The 22,100-nt window shown below is 44.8% G+C and overlaps 1 protein-coding gene across 12 annotated transcripts in view; it reads left to right on the top strand.

Annotated features, from left to right (window-relative positions):
• Positions 1 to 22,100, top strand: part of neb (nebulin) — a 361,584-nt gene that overhangs the window by 233,161 nt on the left and 106,323 nt on the right. For all 12 annotated transcript variants that reach the window (XM_038790010.1, XM_038790016.1, XM_038790008.1 and 9 more), the window contains 13 exons: positions 3,839 to 3,943; positions 4,072 to 4,176; positions 6,407 to 6,514; positions 6,596 to 6,703; positions 11,626 to 11,733; positions 11,823 to 11,927; positions 12,030 to 12,134; positions 12,234 to 12,332; positions 13,796 to 13,900; positions 16,794 to 16,898; positions 17,897 to 18,001; positions 19,625 to 19,729; positions 19,826 to 19,930. In XM_038790010.1, coding sequence (XP_038645938.1) covers positions 3,839 to 3,943; positions 4,072 to 4,176; positions 6,407 to 6,514; positions 6,596 to 6,703; positions 11,626 to 11,733; positions 11,823 to 11,927; positions 12,030 to 12,134; positions 12,234 to 12,332; positions 13,796 to 13,900; positions 16,794 to 16,898; positions 17,897 to 18,001; positions 19,625 to 19,729; positions 19,826 to 19,930 — 1,368 coding nt within the window. The remainder of the gene's footprint in view (positions 1 to 3,838; positions 3,944 to 4,071; positions 4,177 to 6,406; positions 6,515 to 6,595; positions 6,704 to 11,625; positions 11,734 to 11,822; positions 11,928 to 12,029; positions 12,135 to 12,233; positions 12,333 to 13,795; positions 13,901 to 16,793; positions 16,899 to 17,896; positions 18,002 to 19,624; positions 19,730 to 19,825; positions 19,931 to 22,100) is intronic.

Below are 22,100 nucleotides of genomic sequence, written 5' to 3'. Positions count from 1 at the left end.
TAAGTGTTGGTTTTCACATCATATTGATTTTCACTAATTAGACAGTTATAGTAGCTTTCTGTCATTGAAACACACAATATCTGACACTGGAAGTTGGAATCTTGTGATACTAAAAAAAAAACCTTACTGGAATCTTACCAAAAAATTCAGTGGAAGCAGATTCAACAGTAACTTCCAAAAGGAAATTGGATATGTACTTGAAAAGAAAATGACATTGTAGGGCTGTGGGGAAAGAGACGGGGAAGGGGTTGAACTAATTGAATAGCTCTTTCAAATTACTGTCACAGGCCCAATGAGCCGAATTACTATCTTCTTTGCAGCTTGCTACATGGTTCAATGGATAAAGCTCATGCACAGTTTGGTACTGATTCCAGAAAGAACGTACTAGGTTTGACTCCTGATCTGTACTGAGTAAGCTGACCACAGCCATTCTCGCAACGTTCAACTCAGAATCCTAGACTATGAAAGGGACAGCCACAGAGACTAGTGATCTGCTCACTGTGTTGCTGCAAAGTGTGTGTTTCAGTGTGAGTGCGTGCGTATGTGTGTGCGTGTTTGTGTGCGTGCGTGTTTGTTTGTGTGCATGCATGTTTGTGTGTGTGTGTGTGTATGTGTCGATGTCAGGTGAGGGCGGGTTTGGGGTGAGATGCGATAACCTATGAATGAATACTCTGCTATCCCTCACCATCTAGGATCACAGGATAAATGGGGCTGAGGAAGCTCATTCACCTGCCAGCAAGCTACCCCCCCAACCTTATTTAACCATCCAGAAAGACCTTACACATGCAATTCCATCTCTATTGAATCAATCACTCAATCAATCAATTGCTGTTGTATATTTGTTGTTGTCGCAAAAAGAAAGAAATGAAGTGCCACGCTTTAAGTTCGTAAAAACATAGATTATTAAGAGATGTTGCTTCTACACGGTAAGATGGTGAACTCCCCAAAAGCTCGCGAAGCACTTCGCTGACATCACTGCGTATCACGTGACGTTTCACCAGCCAATAGTGTTACTTAATACGTAACAATTGCAGCATCTGTTTTTCTCCCTAAATGTTTGCTGATGTTTTACTTCCATTGCTTTACCAGGAACTCAAATCATAAACGTACTCTTTCTGTTCCTATTCTCTACTCCTCCATAAGTCAACCTCTACTGAAAATTGCACACATTGCTGCATTTCCATCTGTTTTTATTTGGCTCATTCAAGATTCTCCCAAAAAAGGAGCAGACACTTCTTTGGTCTGCCTCTTCAGTGTGGACACCAGAGGAAGACTGTTCCTGTCTAATCCTCACCCCCAACCAGAGAACAAAATGTACCTCTGGAACTATATCCTATGGCCTGAAGTGCATGCTAGCAGGAGAGAAGCAGTTTGACAGTGTCCTTTGTTTCTGTTTCTAAGGTTCATGACCTAATGTTGGTGCAACCCCCTTGAGCTAGTGCGCAGTCAATTCCAGTCCCACTTGACCCGGAGTCGCAATATAATTTAAATTAATAAATATTTCTTAGAAAAACACCCAAATTCTTTGGCCCTTAGCTGCCCAATAACTACAGTCACCAGGTTTGTAAATGTAAACATAATTAAGTTTCTTAATAACAATAACTATAATTAACTATGCAGCAAATACAACAGGTTAACTATTATCTAAATCCTAACCCCCCCCCCCCCCCCACTTAAACTTGTATCACCCTCTACAGACAGACATACACAAGACAGATAAACACAAAGGTGAGAAAAGGGGATGAAATAATAATGAAAGTAGAAGGATAAGAGCCTTCGGTTCAGGTGGTTGTTTTAGCACAACTATCTTCAATCTAGGCTTTCAGTTTGAGATCTGTTTCCAAGTGTAATGATTTTCATTGTTGATTATTCAGGTCTCTGCAATTTCAGAAATGCAGCAGCTATTCTCGAGAAAACACGAGGGAGGGAGAGAGAGCAGGTCCTTTCCTCTGAGCGTTCAGGATTCAAACTGCCTTTCCCCTGGCTCTCTGAAAATCAGGCAGCACCTAATAACTGCCTATTACCAGGCAGAAGGGGGGTTAAAGGGGGGGTTGTTGGGTTACGGGTATAGGGTGGATACGTGGGTTTAAGTAGGGTGATCATTGCTCGGCACAACATCGAGGGCCGAAGGGCCTGTTCTGTGCTGTACTGTTCTATGTTCTATGTAGAATACCGCCTTTTTGCCAATTCATTGGACAACAGCCATCCAATCGAACCGAGTCTTAGAGATCTCTCGGGTGCGGAAAAGAGTTCTGCCGTCCAAAGTTAGCACAGTGTACTGTGTTGTAACTTTTTAGTTCTTCATTTCCCCTACTCGACTTAAAGATACATGTCCATTAAGCATCCATGGATCAAAATGATAACAGAAAAAATAAAGAAAGGGGAAAAAAGAGAATCAACAGTAAGGGCCCTTATAATGTACTGAGGTGACTTTTAACTTTTGCCCAGACCAGGAATTAAATTGGTCAAATGTCCACATTGATTCATCCAAAGCCAGCATCATAGGACATGAGGCTCAGGTTTTGCTCTCACCAGCCTAATTTGGGTGAGTTACTGACTGCTCAACAAGTGTGAATGGACAGGTCATCATACTGATGAGCTGGGGGGGGGGGGGGGGGGGGGGGGGGGGGGAGGGGGGGGGGGGTCTAAAATCACCTTTAAGGGCTGAGTCAGTAGGGAGGAATAAAAGCAGAAAGTACTGAAAAAAGCAGCATCTGTGGGAAGAGAGGCAGAGTTAACTTCTCGCATCCAATTCTTTGGAACTGAAGAGTTCTTTTGAACTACTGGCGGCTCTGAAGAAGAGCGATGTCAGACTCGAAACTTTAAATCGGCTTTTCCCTCCATAGATGCTGCCAGACTTGCTGACGTAATAATAATAATCTTTATTATTGTCACAAGTAGGCTAACATTAACACTGCAGTGAAGTTACTGTGAAAATCCCCTCGTCGCTACATTCCGGTGCCTGTTCGGTTACACTGAGGGAGAATTCAGAATGTTCAATTCATCTAACAAGCACATCATTCGGGAATTGTGGGAGGAAACCGGAGCACCTGGAAGAAATGTCACAGAGACCAATTGGAGGGACAGACAAGGGGAGAACGTGCAGACTCCGCACAGACAGCAACCCAAGTGGGAATTGAACACGGGTGCCTGGCGCTGTGAAGCAACAGTGCTAACCACTGCGCTACCATGTAGTCCATAAACATTGTTTGACTTGATATTTATTAATGGTAGCAACTACAACTTTCTTTATCCAGCACTGTCGGTTTTCTTTCGGATCTCCAGCTTCTGCAGTATTTTGATTTGATTTGGCTAAATGGGGGAGGGTGGTGTGTAAAGTGATGGCAGCTGCTCAGTCTCGGGCAGAAGTTTGAACAACATTTTTTTGGGTGGGAGGGAAGGAGCAAAGAAGAGCATTTCTGCTCCTTCTCATCCCAACAAGTTCCAGGCCATTTGTGCACAGGCCTCCAACAATTGCTATCAATTTGATGGTGAGGAGCTGGTTTAGCTCACTGGGCTAAATCGCTGGCTTTTAAAGCAGACCAAGGCAGGCCAGCAGCACGGTTCGATTCCCGTACCAGCCTCCCTGGACAGGCGCTGGAATGTGGGGACTAGGGGCTTTTCACAGTAACTTCATTGAAGCCTACTCGTGACAATAAAGCGATTTTCATTTTCATTTTTTTTTTCAGGATGTTAGCTTGGTTGTAAATTGTGGTTGAAGATCTCCCCTCTCATGCTTTTTCTACTGCCAGTTTCCAATTTCTGAGCCAGAAATGGATTGGGTGACAACTAACAATCAACTCCAGTCTTCATTATTTTTTCTTTGTTTCCTTTCAAGGTTCTGTACAAAGATGACCTCAACTGGCTTAAAGGTATTGGATGCAATGTCTGGGACACTCCGCAGATACTTCACGCTAAGAAATCCTATGACCTTCAAAGTGCCGTATGTTTGGAGGACTTGTTCCTTCTATATGATCCAGCAATTGTTTATCTAAGTTTTCCATCTTGCTGCCTTTTTAGAAATCTGCCGCGACTCATTTGATGAATTTTCCACTTTCATTGACTCCACAGATTCAGTACAAGGTGAAGGCTGAGGCAGCAAGGAACCAGTTCACACCCGTCATGGATACTCCTACCTACCGGCAGTCTGTCACCAATGCTCATCAACTGAGCGACGTAAGTATTTTGTGAAATAAGTTATAAAAGGATGGTAATACCTCCATAATTCTGGACATAGAACTCTGCTGTCGACAGTAACTTCATTTGAAGCCTACCTGTGACAATAAGCAATTTTCATTTCCATTAATCTCAAAGGTAAAGGAATCAATGGTTACGGGGATAAGGTGGAAAAGTGTAGTTGAGGATCACGATATCAGATCAGTGATGATCTCTTTGAATTGTGGAGCAGGTTCGATGGGCTGAAAGGCCTCCTTCTACCCCTACGTCTTATGGTCTTATGGTATATAATGGCACTTCTGTACACAACAGCAATAATTTGATTATAATTTATAACCCTTTGTGGTAGCGCAGCCCCTTTAAGGGGGCAGGCTTTATGGACCACATGACCGGCTTGGGGCCAATTGTGAGGGAGCATGCAAACTCCAGCCAATAGGGAATTTGTGCAGGGCCGAAGGAGCAGGACCTCAAGCAGTGTGAACCTCGGAGCCAAATGATTAGACCTGTTACATTGAGTTCTGTGCCTGTTACTTATCTACCTTTGCCTTTTATCAATACACCCCTTGTTAACCAATGGAAGCCTCCAATGTATGTCTAGAGCCACCACATTGGGAACAAGGTAAAAGTTTTCAATCGCAGTCTATGGCACGTTGTGGATGATGGGGCAGTTGAGAAAGGAAAGAAGATCCAATGAAAGTGTCATTAAACCACGAGTGAAAATGCCTGTCATTCGTAAACTAGAACCGTTTGACCAAGGGACTGAGAATTGGAGTCAGTACGTCAGACGGCTCCGCTATTTTTTTACCGTGAACGAGATCACGGATGAGGACAAGCAGAAGATGATACTTATGACAGCTTGCTGGCCCCAAACGGAAAATATAATTAGAAACCCCACATCCCTGGAGGCACCCGACTCGAAGACCTTTGACCAGGTGGTAAAATTGGTCAAAGAATTCTTCAACCCACGCCCTCAATTATCTTCCAACATTATAAATTTAAATCAGCAGTGAGAGTCCGTCTGAACTTTCACAGCCAGGCCTCGCCAGCTCGCTGAACATTACGAGTTCGGGACGGTGCTTAGTGACATGTTGCGCAACCAGTTGGTTTGTGAGATTCATAACCTTAATATCAGGAAGAAAGTCCTGGCTGAACCCAGTATAAGATTGGGAAAAGTGATCGAATACACTGGGGAAACCTTTAAAATCCTTGGAACCACCAATTCACCAGCGGCGTACAAAGAGCAAGAGGCCTATCTGCCCTTGGTTGTCGTGGAAGGGCACAGACTGATCGGGAGAGGCTGGTTCCAGAAAATTAGCGTCAATTGGCTGGAAAGTTTCAAAATTTCCACTGGCTTCCTCCAAGATGTCCTGAAAAAGTATGAAGAAGTTTTTCACTAGGAACTGGGCCGCAACAAAGGCATCAAAGCCAAAATCTATGTCAATCCGGACTCGATGCCTAAGTTCTTCTGAGCCAGGCCCGTGCTGTATGCCTTGAATCAGAAAGTTGAAGCTGAGTTTAAGAGATTAGAAAAGATGGGCTGTTCCCTGAGTGGACAGTGGCAATAGTCCCCATTGTCAAACCGGATCGTTCAATTACAATTTGTGGGGACTACAAATTAACCATAAATCAGGCTGCCCAAGTTGGCAGGTACCCGATTTCCCAGATCAAGGACCTCTATGCCACGTTGGCATTGGGGGGCCTTACCTACTCAAAATGGGATCTTAGTTATGCATAACTGCAACTAGAATTGGACGAAGAGTCCCAGACATTTGCCGCAATAAACATCCACAATCACCTCTTTCAGTGCTCAACCACCTTGTGGCATCACTTCAGTCTGCACTATTTTCCAGCAACCATCGAACATCTCCAGGGACTTCCCACAGTGATGCTCTACCTCAATGACGTTCTAGCCACTGACATAATCGCATGCCTAGCCTGGAAGAAGCATTAAAGAGGGGGTCGGCCTCAATCTTGTCTGCAGTACATTTTCTCATACTTGAATATTTACATGCATACATTGTTCACAAATCTTGTGCATATGTTAATACACATTTCATTCATGTATATTTGCATATGAATAAATATTTACAGATATATATTCCTCAACATAAATATATTTGAAGGGAGATATTTTTGCGCACCTCATCTATAGTTGTCTTCAATACTTTGTCACTAAAGTATGTTTCAAAAAGAAATATGTTCCATTAATTCTCCTCCCTCTATTTTTCAGGCTGTGTACCACAATACATATGAGACAAGTATTAAAGGTACAGTTGCTCCAACCACAAAGACCATAGATCTGGACAGAGCTAGAGAAGCCTATAAATTACAGAGTGAGGTAAGAGTGCATTTCAGTTCGAGTTTGTAATAAATCACACACTTCTCCCTCTAATTGGGCTCTGTGATGTTTCTTTTGCAGAACCGGTATCGTGATGTCGGCCGGAGCCTCCTTCCCACTGGATATACACTTCCAGCAGACATCCCATCCTTTAAACATGCCAGAAACGTCGACCATAACCGCAGCGATGTAAGTGTTGCAAAAATGGCATTCACTCTTGTGAACTCCCAAACCTCCACGTTAGAATCCCTTCAACCAGGTTTCTGTCCCTGCCCTACCAAAACAGCTCCCACCAAAGTTAGAATTAACTAGCATCCCCTGTGACAAAGGTAAACATACTATCCTCGTCCTCCTTAACCTGTTTGCAGCCTTTGGTATGTTTGTCCACAACATGCTCCTCCAACACCTCTCTGCGATGATTTCTCTTCCTGCTCCTGCATCGTTAGCTCTGGTGTCCCCAGGATTGATCATAGGTCCCCTTCTCATCTAAATGCAGCCCGTTGACAACATCATCCAAAGGTATGCCTTTGGTTTTCATACGTACACTGACGACACCCAGCTCTACCTCACCACCACCTCTTGCAACTCCTCCACTCTTGCTAAATTATCAGACTGCTTATTTGACATCCAGCGCTGGGTGAGGAGAAATTTTGTCCAATTAAATATTGGGAAGACTGAAGCCACTGTTTTTGGTCAACACTCCGAATTCCACCCAGGATATCCCATCTCCCTTCCTAACCCACATACATCAAAGATCTTCTACAACACGTACAACTCACCACAAATCCATGCTTTTTAATGAAGGTGTCCACTTCCTCGGGTGCCTCAAAGTCCTTCGAATCATATGTGACCCGCAGCTTTGCTGGGTCCACCACCGCGAATCAGACTCCTTTCTAATACAGGAAGGCCTTCACCTTATTAAAGACTGCATCCTTCCTCGCCCGCTCAACCTCCTCGTCCTGGTAAATCCTCATGAGGTTTCCTTCCCCTGTGAGCCACGGCCTTCTTTGGTCCACTTCAGGACCCCTGCCTTCTCCCTAAAGTTGTGAAAAAGAATAATGATCGCTCGAAGTGGCCCAGGCTTCTGCCAAAGTGTCCGATGGGCCCTGTCCAGCTCCAGAGGGGGGGACACGGACCACCCTCATCCATCATATTCACAAATATCTGCAACAGATATTCCATGGGATTTGGGCCCTCTGTCGGCTACGGCAACCCACGCCTATGAGGTCTGCCTTCTTGACCGATTTTTAAGATCATCGGCCTTAGCCTTTAATCTCTTATTCCCATCGGCCACCAGTGACTTATTGGCTTCCAATTATGCAAGCTGCTCACCTTGCCTCATCAGCACCTTCTCCACACACCCTATCACGTCGCCATGCTTCTTTATCGCCTCGGGACCTTATCAAGTTTCACTCAGAAGGGGCCCAGCGCTTCCTCGATCGATTTCCATAAACTCTCTGGCACCAACTTCCATTGCTTGTCAAAGTGTTTATCAAACTCCTTTGTGAGCATATGCGAGAGCATATCTGCTGTTATTTGGAGGCCATCGTCGACAATGCCACCATTTTCTCCTCTCACAAATTGCACAAAGCCTCCGTGTCTGCTGAAGAATTACCTTCTGTGGGTTTTTTGCGTCCTTTTTCTTTCTGGCATGTGTTCGGTGTGGGAACCCTGCAGTGCCGATCCAGAATGCTTTCCTTCAAAAAGCACGGATCCTGATCGGAGTGAGATTGCAACAAGAAAGCTCCTGGAGAAGATTTGCAGCAATCCAAGCCTTCTTGGGCTTTGATGGAAGTGCCGAGGTGCGGCAAGTTTTGTTATCAGTCACCAGGATCGTGGCAGATCCTAATGGTAGGTATGTGGTGGTATGCAAGGACTTTACCAATCCACCTGGTGCTGGCCTCCCATCATGCCAGCCTGTATGGCTAAGATCGCCATGCCAAGGAGTAACAGCAGAGGACCTGTAGCAGCAGGAATGGAACCAAACACACCATCACTAAGAACTACTTCCTCATCACAGATCGCACAGCCCACCCGGCTTCAACCTGCCACGCCAACATTGGGCACTCCCCAACCACTTCCACACTGGCCAAGGCATTTGCATCAAACGGACACAAGTGGGGCCTTGCAGGGAACCCAGACTGCCATTCTGGTGCACCCCAATCAATGACTCACATCGTGGAAGTCTGCTCTCTGACGTAATTCAGCAGAAGGCTCAGAGAGCTCCAATTAGCAACTGCGGAAGCTAATGCCTAGCTCAATGATTACTGCACATGCTGAAAAAAAACTCCATCCCACCCTCTGACAACAGTCTGAGAATAAGCCAGTCTGTTTGCAATCTTGATGCCACATTTGAGCCCAAGGTGAGTTTCCGCCATTTGTAGGATGGCCTATTTCCACCACGCTAGCATCACTGAACCTTTCCCTTACCTCCGCACATCTCCTGCTGAACAACTCATTTATGTGAGCTCAAAGCTCAACTATTACAATGCACTCCTGTCTGGGTCTTCCACATTCTCCCTTCCGTAAACTTTTGGTAATTCCAAAACTCTGTTGCCTGCATCTTAACTCTTTGCAATTCCCATTCCTTTATTATCCCGGCGCGTGTTGTCCTGCATTGGTTCCCTGTCAGGAAAAGATCTTGATTTTTAAATTCTCATTCCTGTTTTCATGGATTCACCCCCTCCTATCTGTGTAACCTCCTACAACCCCACAATCCTCCGAGAAATCTGTGCTCCTCCAATTCTGGCCTACTTGTTCATCTCCAATTTTGAGGGCTGGTTTAGCACTGTGGGCTAAACGGCTGGCTTGTAATGCAGAACAATGCCAGCAGCGCAGGTTCAATTCCCATACCGGTCTACCCGAACAGGCGCCGGAATGTGGCGACTAGGGGCTTTTCACAGTAACTTCATTGAAGCCTACTTGTGACAATAAGTGATTATTATTATTATATTATTATTAATTGCTCCACCAATGCTGGCCATACCTTCAGTTGCCTAGTCCCCAGGCTCTTGAATACCCACCCTAAAGCTCTCAATCTCTCTTCTACTTCACTTTTCTCCATTAAGGCACTCCTTGTAAACTACCTTTTAACCAAGCTTTTATTAACCTCCCAATGTAACTCAGTGTCATACTTTGCTACATAAGGCTTCTGTGAAGTGCCTTGGGATGTTCCATTATGCTAAAGGTGCTAGACAAATATAGGTTGTTGTTGAGGAGTGGTTTAGTCTTACTTGCCCTGTCAATATTGATTGAATTAAAAGTTTTGTTCCGGGACTCAGAGTTTGATTATCAGATTCAAACACAAATGGCAATACATTACACTAGAAATGTAACAAATTGATATAAACAATACAACCTCAACATCAGCACCCTGGATGCAAAGGTGGCTAATGTGCCTCCTGTCAATGAATGCCGCCATCATGAATTGTCCCAAACGCTCTTCTAACTGGGCTTTTGTTTTGCAGAATTACCCATCTCTCGTGAGGCCAGCCATAGCACCACTCTATGCTCAGGAGTTGTTTGCTCTAATTCACGTCTTATTTCCAAAAAAACTGGCTGAGGTTTTCCAGCCCTTCCAGCGAAGGCAGGTTCCCCAGGGGCGTAGCCAGCAAGCAATGCAAATGCTCATTGACTTTGGTGGGACTGAAAAATCCTGTCGATGGCCAATGACGAGCCATTCCCAATGCCAGAAAACCCACCGCGGGACAGAAATCCTGACACACTGTATATCAATCTCATCCACAAGAATAAAGGATGGTGTTGTATTAAGGCCTTCACAAGGTGATTAACTTATTGAGCAGATCTTGAGACAGATAATACATCAGACATTACCATCTTCTTTAAGGTTCTGTAGTTGCAGCTTTCCAACTACTGTTGTGGTAGTCTTTTGTTGTCAACGCCCCCATGAACCTTTGGTGTCTAATCTGACCTATTTTTCCAAAGCATGTTCGTTTCTTTCTGACAGCAGTCCATCAGCATTCATTAATGACTATCTTTTAGACTGTTTTATTTTATTTTTGTTCTTATTTCACTTCCCTCTTCTTTGCTGTCAGCTATAGCCTTGTGGTGCCGATTTCACCCGAGTCAGGATAGTATATGTTCAACTCCCACTCCAGAGACTTTAACAAAAACCTGGGTTGGAAATTCAGTGCAGACCCGAGGGGCTACTGCATAGACAGAGGTGCAGAAGTGTCATGTTTTAGATGGGATGTCCTATCAGGGGACATAATGAAACTCCCATGACACTATTTCAGAGGTGAGGCACTCTCAATTACGACACGAAAGTTAGGTCAGTAATCAAAGGCTTTAATAAGCAGTGAACAATGGCAGCCTCCATGAGAAGTGTGCTCGCAAAATGGAGTCTCATCTTAAGTACTGTTTCCCAGGGGGCGTAGCCAGAGGCGGAGTCCCCCAGGGTTCCAAGCCTCTTAAAGGGGCAATGTATTCCGATCATCACAAGCCTCTTAAAGGGGCAAGGTATTCCGATCATCACAAGAGGAGAGCAAGAGGGTACCCCTGGTGTCATGGCTAACATCTATCTTCCAAACAATATCATTGTAACATGTTGGGTTGGATTCTTCGCTTCCCCAGCCACGTGTTCCTTGGCGGAGCGATGTTCGCGGGCGGCGGGATTCCCTCTTCCTACTGCTTGTCAATGGGATTTCCCATTGAAGCCACCCCATGTCGTCGGGAAACATGCGGATGGGAGTGAGCTGCCAACAGGAACAGTGAATCCCAATGGCTGGAGAATTCTAGCCATTATCTGGTGTACCATCATTCACACCGTTAAGTGCTTCACCCCCTGATGAATTACATTTGAAATGTTGCCACTGTTTTAATGCAGAGAATTGCTACTTGCACTGTTTCTACAGGGTTTCTGCTAATCATCTGTTGCTGTTAAGGTGGATAGTCTGAGAACCCATGTGGCAAATGCAGACAATGGTAATGGAACCATTGAAGGATTTCAGCACTAACTACAAGCCAAAAAAATCAAAGGAACCATTTCCACAAATAAATATTCTTTTGTATTTACTCCTGTTTAAGAACTGTTAGATTTTGTTCTAAAGCTGGGGATCATTGCAAAAAGCATTTCTCGTTTTCTTTTCTAGCTGAAGTACAAAGAAGCTTATGAACATATGAAAGCGAGGGGTTACAAATTGATCCCAGAAACCATCAGCATCACTGCAGCCAAGAAAGCAGATCGTATTTTGAACCAGGTAACGTGGGCATACCGTTAGCATGATCAACAAAGATCACTGGGGGAAATGTGAATGTGTGTTGCATTAAATATTTTTCTCTTATACAGCGACTGTATCGGTTAGAGTATGACACCCATAAAGACAAGATTCACCCCACTCATGACACCCCTGAAATTCGTCAAGTCAAAGCTACACAGGAAGCAATCAGTGACGTAAGCTTAAAATTGAAAAATAAAAGTTTTCTCAATGTTTAAACCAAGTATATTTTATTTACCATAAAGAATTACATGATTTGACTTGTTCTTTTCCTTTAGCTGTCATATAAATCGAACTATTTCAGGCTCAGAGGTCAGAAGATTTCTCTTCCCATCACTCCCGAGTTGCTCCATCACCGCTATGTTGGCGTTATCACGAGCGATGTAAATATGAAATCTGCTCTTGCTTATTTGTGCACTTTGTTTAAATTCTAGCATCATGTTTTCTGCACAGTACTAAGTTTGTGACTGTTTCTGACATAGAATAAGTACAAGGAAGATCTTCAATGGCTGAGAGGTTTTGGATGCTTCCTGTATGAAACTCCTGAAATGATTCGAGTGCGTGACTTCCACAAATACTGGGTATGTCTTCCCTTCTTTAACCTGGATATACTATAACTTCTCATCAATTGAAACAAAATGGATTGCCTAGTGATGTTATAAGTTACTACTGCAACTCAAAGACTGAAATAATAATGTTCAAAAGCAGGGGTGGGCCATTGTTACTTGATTGATTAACAACTATCAGAATTGTGAATTGTGCAATGTGACCTATAACTTTACTGTAAAAGTACGTTTTTAGCACAAAAGATTTGGTCTAAGGTTATGGCCAGGAATAGCGAGTTCCTGAGACCTGCTAAACTTAGTCAATCCAGAGAAGCAAGTTCTGCATTGCAAACAGTAACAGACGGCCATTCCCGTCGGCGGGATCTTCTGCTCCTGCCGATGGTGACCTCGCCCCACTGTGGGTTCCCCAGCAATGGAGGATGCGAAGAAGAGGAAACTCCATTGAGAGTGGTCAAATTGGAAGATCCTGGCACCAGCCAATGGCAGCCTGCTCGACCACCACAGAACACGCCGCGGGGTCCGGGGCTGGCGGGGTGGGGGTCTCCCATCCACTGTTTAATAGCTTGGCCACTGCATTGAGAACAATAATCACATGACATTTTGACAGTCCTTACGGTCCTTATATCGAATCATAAACAAAACACACTGTGGACCCTGAACTCCTGAAATAATAACAGAAAATGCTGGAAACCATCACTTGGACAGGCAAAATCCATTGAACAAGAGAAGTAGGATTAGTGATTCAGGTTCATGGCCTAGCTCAGGATGAGTAAAGATCCAACTCCCGTGCTGATGCACAAGTGACATTTCTGGGGCGGGATTCTCCGACTCCCCGCCGGGTCGGAGAATCGCCCGGGGCCGGCGTCAATCCCTCCCCCGCCATGTCCCGAATTCTCCGCCACCCGAGATTCGCCGGGGGCGGGAATCGTGCCGCGCCGATCGGCGGGCCCCCCGCGGTGATTCTCCGGCCCACGATGGGCTGAAGTCCCGCCGCTGACAAGCCTCTCCCGCCGCCGGGAATCAAAATACCTACCTGACCGGCTGGATTGGCGGCGCGGGCGGGTGCCGGGGTCCTGGGGGGGAGGGGGCGCGGGCAAACCTGACCCCGGAGGGTGCCCCCACAGTGTCCTGGCCCGCGATCGTGGCCCACTGATCGGCGGACGGGCCTGTGCCGTGGGGGCACTCTTTTTCTTCTGCCTACGTGACAAGCCGCTGACGCTCCGTGGCGCCAAAGGCCGTTCACGCCAGCCGACGGAGCGGGAACCACTCCAGCATGGGGCCTAGCCCCTCAGTGTGAGGGCTTGGCCCCTAGAGGTGTTTGGGGCTGCCCGACGGTGGAGTGGTTCACTCCACTCCAACACGCCGGGACCCCTCGCCCCGCCGGGTAAGGGAGAATCCCGGCCCTGAAATCATTATGACTCTCTATTCAGTAAAGATTTGAAAAGGGTTTTTAACCTGCTTTTCATGTGTTCTTTCAGACTGGCTATGATAAAGCTGCCAAGAAGATACGTGACAAGCATACATCAGTTCTTGATACTCCGGAATATAGACGTGTGACAGAACTGAAAACTCACTTGAGCAATGTACGTATATAACCTGCAAACATGCCACTTAGTGGTATTCAAATAAGACCACAACAGTAACTTCACTTTTATCACCAATAGGAAGGCGATTTTACTATGCATGAAGATGTCATGTAACATCAGGAAAAGGGTGACACAGTGGTTAGCACTGCTTCCTCACAGCACCAGGGATCCGGGTTCAATTCTGACTTTGAGTAACAGTCTGCGTGGGTTTCCTTTATGAAATGGGTGTGTGTAGGGTGCTCTTTCAGAGGGTTGATGCAGACTCATTCTGCACTGTAGGATTTTTTTTTTAATGATCCAGAGTTCTACACATTCATCTGAAATTCTAGGGATCAAACAGAAATGTCTCTTCAGGCCAAGACCAAACTTTGATGTGGATACTTAGCAAAAAGGGAGAGCTCTAGTATACACCTACCTTACTATCAGAACCCAAGTAAGGGTGTTCCACCTTATTATGGGCACATCAGTTCGCCAGAATCTCTACAAAAATCCATACATTGGTCAGTCGTTGATGGGTAATTGTTGCACTTAATATTGCCACAGAGGACATCAAGGTGACTGGCATATCTCACGCCATATGAGGGTGTGACAAAACGTACACTCGCCTTTTTTTTTGGATGATTGCCATGTGAGAGTACCTTTGAGATATGGGTGTTTATCAAATAGCTGTAGTGGGTGTACCTTTAAGAAATGGATGTTTACCAAATAGCTGCAGTGATGTCAGTGTGGGTGGAGCTGGGCTGTCTGTCTGTTTTACTTTCGCTTTGAGATAGCAGCTACAGGGTGTGTTTAGTTTTGTTTTGCAGATTGGGAGCTGCATCCAACAAAACCAGGTGTAATTCTGATTTCTTTCTGCATGAAAGGAATGTCTTCCAATTACTTTCTAATATAAAAGTGATGATTGCTCTCAGTAAAGAATTTAAACCTGATGTCTGTGTTAACATACAGCACAGAACAGGCCCTTCGGCCCTCGATGTTGTGCCGAGCAATGATCACCCTACTCAAACCGACGTATCCACCCTATACCCGTAACCCAACAACCCCCCCCCCCCCCCCCACCTTACGTTTTAGGACACTACGGGCAATTTAGCATGGCCAATCCACCTAACCTGCACATCTTTGGACTGTGGGAGGAAACCGGAGCACCCGGAGGAAACCTACGCACACACGGGGAGGATGTGCAGACTTCGCACAGACAGTGACCCAAGCTGGAATCGAACCTGGGACCCTGGAGCTGCGAAGCCATTGTGCTGTCCACAATGCTACCGTGCTGCCCCTGTTTGGGCACATAATGAACACACGTTCCTTGCACATCAAGTCCGGAGGGGGAATGTCTAGCTCAGAGGCTACCCATTGAGCCACAATACCTCCTCTGTGTTTAGGCCTGGACTTTAATCCTTAATTATGAAATAATGATCAACTAGTGCCTGTTCTTTCTGAAGAAGGAGAGCATTTATCTCAGGGTTGCGTTCACTCTAATGTGGCATGGTTGTTGAAGCAAGATTGGAACCAAGTCAAATTTTTGTCTCAGTCTTGACAAGCCAGTAGGCGAGTCAAAAAAGCCCACGCAACTGCAGGCTAGTCTTGATGAGTGACAATGTAGCCTTGTTCCCTAATTAGCGTCCTTGCCTCTGAGCCAGAAGCTCTGGGTTTGAGTCCCATGCCAGCATTTGATGGCCAGGGAAGGTGCATTCATAACACGGCCAAACAGGTCGAATATGTCAACCTGAAAATCCTTCCAACATGCCAATGGCTGGCAGCAAAAGCGTAGACACAGGGACAGCTCAAGCTCTCAGCCCCTCACTCGCGACCTGTTCCAGGACTTACTATCTATGGAAACAGATGAAAGTCTGCACCATGAGGTGCGGAAAAAGAATTGGAATTGTAGGACTGAGATGAGGAGAATATTTTTCTCTGAGGATTCGGTGACTTTGGAAGTCTGCCTCAGAAGGCCATGGAAAGGTGGGGGAGGGGGCATTGAATATTTTTAAGGCTGAAGGTAGATGGATTCTCATTATTAAGAGAGTCAGTGATTATCGGGGTAGGTAGCAATGTGGAACTTGAATATCAAACCACAAGCAGGCTCATGTTTCATATGTTAGTATTTTCATTGGTAATTCCTAAACGTTACCGGCTGCCAACTTAAACTCTTTGAATGTAAATAAATGGAGTATAGTCCTATGACGGTGGTCATGTGAAGTACCAGTGGCATTCCGATCCCGTGCCAGAAGCTCCATGTACGAGTCCCGCTCCGGGTGCAAGTCCCACTCTGGGACTTGATGGCCATGGAAGGTACATTGATAACATGGCCAAAAGGTCGATTAGCGGGATGGCGGGAGGTAAGAGTGGGAGGGTTTCTGGTCAGTCATACTACAGAAGGTAACAGCAAACCACTGCAGTACTTTGCCAAGCATCATCATGAACCAATACACTGGAAGCCCTTGGCTTGCCAATGCCCTCTTAGAGCATGGTACCTGAAGGAGGAGGAGTCCCAAGAGGAACATAGGAGCAGCAGGACGGCATTCGGCCCCACCAGCCTACTCTTCCATTTAATTAGATCTTGCCATTTCTGCACCTCAGCTCCATGTACCTGCCTTAACTCCTTGTCCTTTCATTGTGCTTCCTAACAAAACTCTATCAATCTCCGTCTTGAAAGGTCCAGTTGTCACATCAATGATACAGATAAACCCAATCTTGAGCATAAATAAATGAAAGGATTAAGTTCATCTTGATGACTCTTGAAGGATGATGATGGGTTTCAGTACTTAACAGGCACCAAACCAGTCATATATCGCGGATTTATTATGGGGATTTATCATGGGTATAACATAACCAGAGGCACATTTTGGCAAAGTATTTGATGCATTTATTCATTTCTTGTCAATTTTAGCTGGTATACCGGGCTGATGGGAATGAAGCGAAGACTAAGTACACAACAAGGCTCGACACTGTGGATCTCAATCGAGCCAAACATGGTCAGAAGATACAGAGTCAGGTGAGACTAAATATGTTGTCCAATTAACATGATGGGTTCTTCGCGTAAACATTTTTACAATTAATAATTATCTCAAAACCACTAAGGGGAACAGGATATTACTGTGGATGCCAGAAATCCAAAATTAACAGCTGGGAATGCTGGACATTCTCAGCAGGCCAGGCAGCATCTGGGGAGAGAGAAACTAATGTTTCAAGTCAATGACCTTATCAGACCATCTTATTAGCCAATTTGGGGAGGAAATCACAGCTGAGTGATTTCCCCCCCCCCCCCCCCCCGAGAGGGGGAAAGTTTAAGGGAGGTGTGCATGGAAAGTTTTTTACGCAGAGGGTGGTGGGTGCCTGGAACGCTTTACCAGCGGAGGTGGTAGAGGCGGGCACGATAGCATCATTTAAGAGGCATCTAGACAGGTATATGAACGGGTGGGAACAGATGGAAGTAGACCTTGGAAAATAGGAGACAGGTTTAGATAAAGGATCTGGATCGGCGCAGGCTGGGATGGCTGAAGGGCCTGTTCCTGTGCTGTAATTTTCTTTGTTCTTTGTTCTTGAGTAGCTGTTCCTGAATAAGATGCTCACCTTGAGGTGCGTTTGGAGGTGGGGGAGGGGGCGGAGGGGGGGGGGGGGGGGTGTTTAATTGGGTTGGAGGATGATGGATGGGCTGAGTAGGACCTTCCCGTCTCTGTCCCATTAAGTCCATGACAGGAAGGCTCCTGGTCAATCTTCCTGCCCTGACACCAATTGAGGTCTGTAAGTGGGCAATCAATCCCTTCACAGTTGGTGTTCAAACTGTGGCGGCAGGGCAATTGCCACGTGGGGAACTCAAAAAATAAACCCTATTGTGCTTGCTTGCCAGCCCCCATAGTCAGGCACTCAATGTCTATTTGAAGGACACAACATTGAGAAGTGAGGGCGCTGCTTTAACTGTATAATGAGGCCTGCAAAGTAGTGTCGATTCCCACATTCCTCACTAATTCTGCTTTCTTCTTCCTTCCTCAGTACCTGTACGTCGAGTTAGCAACAAAGCATAGACCACATTACACACCTCATGAACATACAACAACTCTGGATCATGCCAAGCACGTCAAACATTTTGCCAGTGAGGTAAGAGTTCAGGACACAGGTAAAATGCTTTCTGGAAAAATGTAAGATCAAGAGATAAATTGTTTTTTTTTAAAGGTAGTCCATTTTAATAAAGTAAGTTACTTCCATTAGAAAATCAATTAAATGTACAGAAGAATTAATGAAAAGAACACTTGGGCCTGGATTTTCACTCCCAGGACAAAAATGTCCCAGGAGTCGAGACATTTCCCAGCTCTGCAAAACTGACCAAGAGAAATTAATCGGGATGGGCAAACTCTGGGATAGTGGGGCACCTGGGAGTCAGTCCTGGGATTCCAGGTTTGGAGTTGGGCTGGTTGGAATTTCTGCCTCCGTTGGCCCTGTATCAAAGATAGTTTTAAACAAATGAAAAACATAAATCAGCTCACGAACCCTCACCCCTCACCTCTTATATACTTTCCATACACCATCCATGCCAGCTCATGCCACCCACCTTCCACCATGGCCCCTCACACCCTCCATGCCAACCTATGCTCTCTGCCCACCCCTCGACCTTTTACAGTCAACCCTTGCCAACCGATTGGTTCCAAGTATCTATTGTAAGCTTTATTTTTAAACAACACTCATCCATAAAATCCCAGTCACTGCACCTACATTGCTACAAATACAGTATGCCTTATAATAACAAACATTTGAATAAATTGCTTGATCCCTTATTAAAAAGAAACACTGAAATTCATATTCCCACTTCAAAGAGCCCAAAGCCACTTGGGGCTGTCAATCAAATGTGAAATGACAAGCAACCTAGTATGATAATGGACAGTTATGAAATCACCATGCAGCATTAAACCAAAGGCATATGTCAACAGATAGAGTGAAATAGCAAGCAATCTTTTTTAACACCCCAGCCAGTTTTTACAAATAGATAATGAGCAGGAGTTTTAAATTCTTTGACAGCTCCCTTTGACTGTTCCTCCTGACACTTTAGACAGTTCCAATGAGCTTTACAGTTCCCATGAGTTTATGAACATTTTACTCATGTTCATGCTTAATTTTAGAAATCACAAAGGACAGCTGACCTCTCCCAGAGGGCAACCTAACTCTCCAAAAGTGCACATCACCTTCCCCAAAGGGCGCCTTACCTTCCCAAAAGGTTCAGACTTGCACCTACCCGTTCCAATCCGCACACATCACATGTCGTTCCAAAACCACTCACAACAAAATCACAGCTGAGTGGAGAGAGTTGCTGAATTCTATGGGCTGTTGCCTCCCTGAAGTGTGCATGCAGAAATCCCAACCAGATCCATTTCCATCCCCATGTAAATTGTAGACACCATATTCAGAAGCGGGACTTCTTGCTCTCCATCGTTGCAAAAGTCCAGGCCTTAACGTTTGTATGAAATGCTTTTACTGCTGCTGTAACAGGATTGTTATCTATTTTTAAAAAATGAATAAACCAGCACTTTCACTAAAATAGTTCACTGAATTTTAATGTTTCTTGTGAGGTGAATATCACCTGTCAATGTGACTTGGATTTCAAGGTGTAGTGTGTTAATTGTATAGAAGGTTAGGATAGAAAGCCTTACCGTTATAGAATTCCTTTTATGACTACTGGACATCTCAAAGTGCATTAATTCTAATGCACCTTTTTCTTTCCTGTATTAGAAAAAGTACAAGGAGCAGTATGAGAAGATGAAGAGTAAATACACAACAATCCCAGACACTCCTATGATGCTGGTGTCGAAGAAAGCTTATATAATTGCCAGTGATGTATGTATTGAAGTTCCACTTTTTCTTAAGTGTAAATGGAATTTCATATTCACCTGCGACTTTTCACGCTTTGAATACACTCTTTGCCTTTAATAGTTACGGTATAAGGAAGCCTTTGAGCACGCAAAAGGTCACTACCGTACAGTGAAGGATGCCCTGAACATTAGCTACCATCGCAGAGTCACAGATGATATCAGTGAGGTACGTGGAGCCGGCTTTTCTGGTGCCTGAATTTGGCCGCATGCAAAGAAGCCCGAATATTGTAAAGGGTTTGGACACAGATGTCCTTGATTCCGAATTAGGTACAGAATCCCCCAATAAGACTCTACTACTGTTGAGCAGCTGTTGTTAATAGAGATATTTGTGCATTGTCCAGTTAGGCTTTTATTTTTAAACTTTCTGAATAAAAAAAGTGGTTTCGCTGTTTCAGTAGTTGTTGCTAAATGCTATTGAACTTTTAGCCTTGGCAGTGAAGAGTATTTCAGTGCTGTGTCACCTCCCTTTTTGAGATGTGGCAAAAGTTCATCAATCTCAGGATTTATGAGCAATAGATTTTTGTTAGGCAAAGTGATATGGAAGCAGAGCAGGTACAGTATGCAGTTAAGATACAGATCAGCCATAATCTAATTAAATGGTGGGACAGACTAAAGTGGATGAATGGCCTACCTCTGTCCCTATCACTTCTATGTTTATTTGGAGGCAGATTAAGAGAAGCAGCCACAAATCTCCTTGACAGCTCGCGGAGTGACTTTTATGGCATTGTCTTTAGCCAATATGTACCATGCTAAGGAATCGCTTCCTACCAGATCATTAAATTGCTCAATATCAGTGGGAAAGAAGCCTCCCAATGCAGTGCCCCAGCTGTCCCCTGTTTATATGTTCAGTAAGTACTTAATTAAACAATTACTTAATCTGTGTAGTGTAATAATAATAATCACTTATTGTCACAGGTAGGCTTCAATGAAGTTCCTGTGAAAAGCCCCCAGTTAGCACATTCCGGCGCCTGTTCGGGGAGGCCGGTACGGGAATTGAACCCACGCTGCTGGCCTTGTTCTGCATTACAAGCCAACTGTTTAGCCCACTATGCTAACCCAGCCCCTTATAACAATATAATTAACATACAATTAACAACCTAACTTTCTACTCGAGCTACTACTGCTATCCCAGAAATCCACAGAATTGACCTGGGTTATTTTGCTGTATGCAATACTGTTTCTGAGATTCCTTTGATTCACTTTAAAGTGTTGACTGGATCCCCACCAGACAGTGAAGTCAAAACTAAGGCACAGAGCCTTTCCTTGCTGAAGGAGTTTGCTGACCTTCATCAGAGTCAAAACTCCTCATCTCGACCCAGTGTCCCAGCTATTCCCTATTTACATATGTATGAATTCCCATCACCTGTTTTCCTTAACACGATGTAATTGACATAACCAAATGTTTACAGTGCAATTGATAAGGCATTGACATAAATACCCCTAGTAGAACAATTGGGCACATGGTGGAGCGCACTTCCCGTGACCCCAAACGACTTAACTATAGACAGCATTAAAGAGGAAGTTGTACCCACTACTGTTACCTTGATAAAACAGTGAGAATTTTTAAAAAATTATTCACTTACGGGATATGGGAGTCGCTGGTTAGGCCAGCATTTATTGCCCATCCCTTGTTGCTGTTCAGAAGGTGGTGGTGAGTTGCCTTGAACTGCTGCAGTCCCTGAGATGAAGGTGCATCCACAGTGCTGTTAGGGAGGGAGTTCCAGGATGTTGCCCCAGCGACAGCAAAGGAACGGCGATATATTTCCAAGTCAGGGTGGTGAGTGACGTGGAGGGGAACCTCCAGGTGGTGGGGTTCCCAGGTATCTGCTGATCTTGTCCTTCTAGGTGGCAGTTGTCGTGGGTTTGGATGATGCTGTCTAAGGAACCTTGGTGAGTTATTGCAGTGCATCGTGTAGTTGGTACACAGGGCTGCCACTGCTATGCAAACAATGCAATAAAGGCTATGGATCAGTTGTAATGGCAACAGTAAAACTTCCTTCAGTTATACCAGATTGAAAGATGCATTTGTTCTTCTGGAGTTGAGGTTAGGGGTGAGGATATTTTGCATTGGTTTTCCCTACTGTAAATGTGCCAGATATGCTGGATATCGTGCTGATGGAATCAATTCAAGACAAACAACAGCAGAAGTGGTCTTTGCTCGGATTAAGATAACCAAGTGTAACATACATAGTAACTGTGCCTTATACTATATTCTTGAGAATGAAAAAACAGATAGGAGATTTATAATGCGAGTGTCTGGGCATATATTCCAAAACTCAGTGACATGGGCTGGTTTCAAGGAATCCAGGCATTTGTGGATAATGGGAAAGCAGGTC

The sequence above is a fragment of the Scyliorhinus canicula genome, chromosome 2 (genome assembly GCF_902713615.1).
Source record: "Scyliorhinus canicula chromosome 2, sScyCan1.1, whole genome shotgun sequence".
NCBI classification, from domain to species: domain Eukaryota; kingdom Metazoa; phylum Chordata; class Chondrichthyes; order Carcharhiniformes; family Scyliorhinidae; genus Scyliorhinus; species Scyliorhinus canicula.
The sequence above is the reverse complement of the archived record's forward strand: the minus strand, read 5'-3'. Positions and strand labels throughout refer to the sequence as shown.